This window comes from Papilio xuthus, unplaced genomic scaffold (genome assembly GCF_000836235.2).
Source record: "Papilio xuthus unplaced genomic scaffold, Pxut_1.1 DF828037.1, whole genome shotgun sequence".
Classification (NCBI taxonomy): domain Eukaryota; kingdom Metazoa; phylum Arthropoda; class Insecta; order Lepidoptera; family Papilionidae; genus Papilio; species Papilio xuthus.
The window spans coordinates 1,730,107-1,737,166 of record NW_013530612.1 but is presented as its reverse complement, the minus strand read 5'-3'; the positions used below and the strand labels follow the sequence as shown (position 1 = coordinate 1,737,166).

The following is a 7,060-nucleotide window of genomic DNA, read 5'->3' as shown; positions in this document are numbered from 1 at the left end:
CTGCACCATAGCTTCCTACGATCGATAACAATTGACAGCGGCGCCGCGCTGGCCGACACATTGTCTCATGCAAATTTTGGCAGCACAGAGTTTTATAAAACGAATATCAATATTCAAGACGGCACCGAACCTGGCTAAAAATACGCTTCGGGCACTATGTTTTATTTTGTTATAGTCTGATAAATAAGATGAAGCGGGTTGTATCTTTGTGGTAATCGAAAAATCTTACTATTTTACTAACATTATAAATGCGAATGTTTAGATGGATGGACTTCAACGGATCTTGATGAAATTTGGTATAGAATATGGTATACATAGTCTGGAAGAACACATAGGCTACTCACTATTTTTTTAATTCTGCGCACAGAGTGGCGGGCTACAGCTAGTATACTATATGTTGTACCTATATTTCAAATTAACAGCGATGGCCAAGATTCGATTGGATACAGTCGTTACGATACCAAAGCTTTTTCCCAAACAGCAACTTATTTCGCGCTTTCTATATAAATAAGTGCTTTGGCCATACTGACCGCTGCGTTAATCGCTCCGCTTATTACTATGCGCCAGCCATCACTGACTCAACGTCCTTACATCCCGGTTGTCGCTTGGCGCCCGGATGACACACAATCCGCAATTATTAATTTAATTACAGCGAGCACAACAGATACATGTGCGCTTCTCGGAATTATATTGCCGAATTATCTTTGATGTGGACGTGATTATTGTCATTTAAATTCGCGACTGAAGTCTGACGTCACCTTATTTTAAATAGTACGTAGTCATAAATAGGGTTGCCAGTTCGTTTACAAATAACATGTACATACTACATTATTATGAGGCTACGTATATTGCTTACAAACGTATTAATTTTTCGTTATATTATAACAGGCTTAGTACAAATTATGTTAACAATTGTTATCATTTCGTGCGTAGACGTCGATTTTCGTAGTGCGTTTATTTCTTAGAATAATGCTAAAGGTTATCTACAAAACATTCAATTAATTATTACGCAATAACGATTTTTTGTCAAAATAAGACTATATTATTTATTCGTTATTTAGTAGCCCTACTGGATCTTACGATATGTATTGTGTCAGATTATTTTTATTGCTCTGATATTAGATTTAGTACTTTTTTACTATTCTATTGGTACGCTGTACTTTTACGGGAGACGAGACAGTCTTAAAGAGGTTATATTCTTTTTCGACATAATATTAAACAGCTTGTTATGTAAGCAATTTTCAATTCGTGTAATTTTGAATTCTAGAAAAAAGTAGGTGTAGGTAATATATGCCTAGTCTATTATTATGCTATCTATGAGTTATTAAAGTTTACGCATATTTTTACAGTATTATTACTATTATCGTTTAGTATTTCCACAAACAAATTTCAGTATACACTCAAAAGATACGAGCACTAATTACACGCTAAATCGCTGACGAAAATTTTGTGCTAATTTAAAATTCTCGGTTTAGAAAAACCTTGAAATAACATCGCAACAACGAATGTGTTAAATGTTGGTAGCAAGACGTGTTTATCAGTTTACGCGGGAAATACTTTGGTAAAACCAACCTCAATCTGTCAAACCCCATAAAGATATTTTTTAACACATTGGCATGCTGTCTTCACACTAATTACATTGTCTGCAATTATCATTCTATCAACGTAATTAAATGAAATCCTCGTAATTTTTGACAGCGTTATTAGCAATATATTAATAACGATAACTGAAATTACCAAGATTTTTTCACCTTTCTCTGTACTACTTTTATGCGTTTAATAATAACAAAGTAAAATTTGCATGAGGTTAAAGTGACGTGTCGTGGTGTGGTCAGGTGGAGCTGAGCAGCGAGTGCGGCGCGGCGTGGGCGCGGCTGCGGTGGTGCGGCGCGTGCGGCGGTGTTACAGCGCCTGCATGCTCGCGTTACTGCCACAACGTGCTGCGCGGCTGTCTGCACGCGCACGCAGACCTCGCCGACCTCTGGGACGCTTACGTTGGTCAGTTGATACAAAACACTTGTAAATTGATTGTCTCATGACTGCTGAATGGCCTAACTGCTCCCATAATTTTTTAGAATTACATAATATACGACATTCAGTAGTGAATTTCCAGGTTCTTACATCACCAGGATTAAAGACTTTTACCATTATTAACATCTAGGTTATTTTCATTTTAGATTCCGTAGAGAAGGTTGCCGATCGTCTACAAGGGCCCTTCAACATAGCGATGGTGGTGGAGCCCATCGACATAAAGATATCTGAGGCGATCATGAGCTTCCAGGAGCACAACCAGGAGATATCGCAGAAGATCTTCGCGGGCTGCGGGAAGCCCAACCTGGGTGGCGACGGCGGTGCGGGACCGTTCTTCGCCCCGGACAGGTCGCGGCGTTTCGCCCGCTCCATTCCGGATTTTGACTGGAACCAGAAGGCCAACGACGTTGACGACTTCGAGATAGAGGCGTCCTTCGAGAGTTTAGTCAACAACGACCCTTCGCTTGTAAGCCTCCAGAGTCCCGAGAGCATCAGGAAGGCGGCGGAGGAGATGGGCGAGCAGGCCAAATCTCGAGAACGCTTCCTCCAGTACATGAGAGGACACATAGACCTGGAGGAGTACGAGGAGCACGAGCGGCGGCGGCGCGAGGCGGGGCCCGACGCTGCGGGCGGAGATATCTACATGAAGCCCTTCGACTTCGAAGGCAAACGCGGCTCTAAGAAGAAGAAGCCCATCGCCACCAAATCTGATGATGTACACGGTGAGTCAGGTAACCAATAAACTGACACCGAAGAGGATACATTAAAAATTATACACATAAAGCAATTTAATAAAAAGAGAAAAACAATAAATAATTATAATCAGTAGTTGATTACGACAATAAAATACAAATAGCTTTTAAAGGGAAGCTTTTGATCGTCAATGCAGTTCGCAATCAGTGCAGCGAGCGAGCAGCCTGCACCGCTTTTGTAACGACTCGCTGTAATTACTAGCTCATTACGTACGTTCCCACACGCTACTGTTTACAACAATAGAGATAAAACAATCCCTCCCTTCCTTTATTAACTTAAGCATGTCAGAGTTACCGCAATACTGACAATACTAGATTAAGGGAGTCATCCCCTCCTCTAACCTATTTTTATATTTCTGTTACTGATCGATTACTGTGATTATTTGTCAGGTGCGGAGTGGGGCAGTCCAGTGCTGGAGCGGCTGATGCGGGAGACGAGGGCGCGCGTGCGAGGCTCGCGGCGGTACTGGGCGCAGCTGCCGGCCGCGCTCTGCGCACCGCTCAGCGTCACCACCGCGCCCTGCTACAACGGCTCCGCACTCGCCAGGTATCGCACTGTTCACATGAAAACAAAAATTGATGGTCATTCAAGCAGGATCTTAATGATTTAAAGACAAATCGGCATTAGAATGTTTTACTATCATTATTTAAGCAAAGCAAATGTATGTTACAGCTACACGAGTAGCACAGCGGGCGACGGCTCGGCCGCGCTAGCCTCCAACCCTGAGGTGCGGAGTGCGGGCTCCGCGGGCCCGGCGGCGCGCGCGCAGGCAGACGCGCTGCGGGCGCTCACCGCACGACTCAAGGACGCCTACAACGGTGTCGAGGTGCAGTGGAAGGATGAAGGTAACTTATACTTATTTAGCAGTGTAATTTCTCAACATCGAAATCAACTTAAAAAAAAATGAATTTATGATGCATCGTCCACAGATAAGCTGCAGGAGACGGCGGCTGCGGCTTCGGGACTAGACTTGGTGGCCGTGGCGGGGTCCGGCTCGGGCTCCGGCGACGACGGCGATGACGAACTGCCCGACGATGACGAGGACCGAGACTCCAACCTCGACTACCCCGAAGGTACGACGACTCCTAGAGCCAGCTATCGGACAACATACAAATAAAACTTTTTATAAAGGCATTAAATCTACAGCTGCAATAAACATTACAGGATCAGGGGAGAGTCAGCCCACGGAGGAGGTGACTCCGGAGGCGGTGACGGAGCCGCGGCTGGTGGCGGTGACGGAGGCTCCGGTCGGGGCGCCGGGCGGAGCGGTGGGCGGCGGGGCGGTGCGCGTGCGGCAGCCGGACACGAGCAGTGCGCGCGCTCCACCCGCCACCTCCAGCAGCGAGGCGCCGCACGAGGTGCCCGCAGTGGAGGAGGCGGTGCCGGGCGCTGCGACACGCCCCTCGCTCAGCAAGGCGCTCTTCACGTACGCGCTGCCGGTCGTCTGCGCCTGGTTCGGCACCATCGTCACAGATCTCTTCTAGATCCCTTCTCTCTGGCAACGTCCCCAGAACCGACCGGTCTCTTATTTGTTGTGAAATATAAGTTCACTTGAGACGAGAAAATTTATTTTGAAATAAGTTATTTTACAATAGCATATATTTATTTAAAACCGTTATCGTGTAAGTTTTAATTAAATAATTTATTTAATTTTAAATAACAATAACGCAATCTTGAGATGGGACCGATTGATGTAAGTTTTTATTATTCGTTCTCAGTTAAATTCTTGAATTTCATGAAATATTTCACAAACACATAAGAACCTGAAAATTAAAATAGTAGTAATTCAATTCGCCACGTTTAAAAAACTGGCAACACTGAATCCGATAATGACGTTGCCACATTGAAATCGGGTTCGTGCGAAAGGGACAGCCTAGTCAGATGCGGCGGTAGGGAGTGAGCGGGATAGCGCGCTGCTGTGATATGAGACAAGTTGCGGAATGTTGGCAGGAGTGAAATCGATTAAATATCGATAGAAAAACTTCGATATCATTTATATCTAATGAAATTTTTAATGAATTATAGTGTTTTGTACGATTATCACTAACCATACGTATTTGTCCAACGAGACGCATCGAAAACTTTATATGCGAAATATTGCGCTATAATATATTTATTATTTTTTAAACGGTTGCACGATCAGTTTTCTTTTATAAAAAACTAATGAAATGTATTTTCTATGTTTTGTGTCATCTAACTGGAGAACTTATCAGAAGTGTCTGACAATAAAAAAACGGTACATTATTTTACTATTTAACATTGTGTTATGTCGCCGAGAGGAAAAGTTTAAAAGGAGGTATCCAGTCAAATCGTGTATTTATTGAATGATCTTCTTTGTAAATAATATCTTGTAAATTATAATTAAATTAGATAGCGAATGTATGTTTTTTATAAGTACAGAGTATGTATGTTCGGGGAATCTATGAAAGTGTGACTTCGATGTCATTTCTGTCAAACATTAAGTTTCAGAACGACACCTCAACTGTCACTTTTACTTTTTTTTTGTAAATATATTTTTGGCGCGAAGTCACAGATAGTTGTAATGTCAAACGTGTTTAAACTGTAAATAAAATTAATTCTTAAATCTAATCTTAATTTAAGAGACTGATTTGCTTTTCATTTATTCGTTATTCAATTATAATGCAGCTAAAATTATAACTCATTTGTTTGAATTTTATTTAGAAATGAATTTTTAACAGTAATCAAATATTACGTAGCAAAAATTGCTTTTATTGTAAATATATTTTTTATTTCATTCAGACTAAGTTTTTATTGACTGACACAATAATGTATTTGCTTTACATTTAATCTTTTTATACATTTATTATGATTTTGGCTTCAGCTTTACTTTGCTAGTTATTACAAATGAATTTTTAATTTACAATGCATCGTTAATGAACATTTATTAAATTAAATTAGGATTAAAATATAGTCAAATTGCGATGCATTGAAAGTTAAATAAATTATTATAATTTTTAAAATTATATTGAATTAAGCCAGTGTATATTTTTACTTAAGTTTACTCTCACATGCCATACTAAAGTCGAAATAATTTAATCCCAACTAATTTCGATATAAATATATTCATCAAAATGGCGAAAGCCACCATGTCTATTCGTTTCAATACCTTTTGTATACTTTTTAAATGCTAAATGTTCTAAAACATTAGCAGAGCTATTGTAGCTTAACACAACGCACAATATTTTTCTATAATCGTCAGTTTTAACTAAAGACCAGTGATGTACAAAAACCGATACAAATAGTCTTTTTTTATTTAAACTTTTTAAATTCTTTAACTTTGTAAAAAGCAAATATTGGCCGTATATATTCACTGCTGCAAAACATGAAAAAAAACAAACGTGGCTTAAAAAAAAAACAAATTCATGGTAACAAAGATTGTGATTTATACTATTTATTTCGTAGTTTTTGTACAACACTGAATGTACTTCGAGAATTTTTGTTGTACGTTTATAAGATATTTTTTTAATATGTGAAATATGAATATGGTAATAAAATGTTATTATTTCTTAATTAAACGAAAGATTTTCTTTTTTTTTCTTCTGTAATCACGTATCAATCCATTTCATTGCATATTTGTGATTTTATTCAATTGCAGGAAAATGATTTTAAATACATATTTTAATGACATTGGCAGTAAATAAACTTGTGCGAGACGGGACCAAAAAGGATACGCGCAAATACCATATTCGAATGAAACATTGATACGGTAGATTAAATTGTTGTTCATGCCCTTAATTATAACCTCTAAAGGTCAATTTTGACAACAAAACTAGTATATGCAGTGATAAAATTCTCTGTTTATTTTTCACGCAACTTATAAAATGTTCACGGTTTAAATCCGTACACTTTTATATTAATTTTAATTTTTCAAACAAAAAAAAAATAATGGATTGTTTCAGTTTTGTAGATTACAAATAATATTAATTTGTCGATTTGTACATATTAATCGTGAAGTTAGTTAAATTGGAATTCTTTTAAAACAATTTCTAGTTAACTTAGTTTTTGTACGGTTTGATAAAATTATTTAATTCACAGGGTATCAAGATGTAATTAACGCGTAACAACGCGGCGCCCTCTAGCGTTGGTTTTTCACAATAAAAGTGGAAAATCTTGAAGATACGTAAATGTTACTTGAAATCTATAAAATATAATTTTATTATATTAATACTTATGTAGTTATCCTGTATATAAATAAATAAATAAATAAATGTGTATTGAAGTTCTCTTTTTACCCACCACTTTAGATAATACAAGC

At 38.6% G+C, this 7,060-nt stretch overlaps 1 protein-coding gene across 1 annotated transcript in view; it reads left to right on the top strand.

The window, feature by feature from the left end:
• Window positions 1-6,130, top strand: part of dlp (glypican dally-like) — a 57,983-nt gene extending 51,853 nt beyond the window's left edge. The window contains exons 6-11 of the mRNA XM_013307842.1: window positions 1,836-1,998; window positions 2,178-2,753; window positions 3,174-3,330; window positions 3,457-3,629; window positions 3,714-3,857; window positions 3,949-6,130. Of these exons, the coding sequence (XP_013163296.1) occupies window positions 1,836-1,998; window positions 2,178-2,753; window positions 3,174-3,330; window positions 3,457-3,629; window positions 3,714-3,857; window positions 3,949-4,268 (1,533 nt within the window). The 3' untranslated portion in view covers window positions 4,269-6,130. The remainder of the gene's footprint in view (window positions 1-1,835; window positions 1,999-2,177; window positions 2,754-3,173; window positions 3,331-3,456; window positions 3,630-3,713; window positions 3,858-3,948) is intronic.
• Window positions 6,131-7,060: the final 930 nt, after the last annotated feature.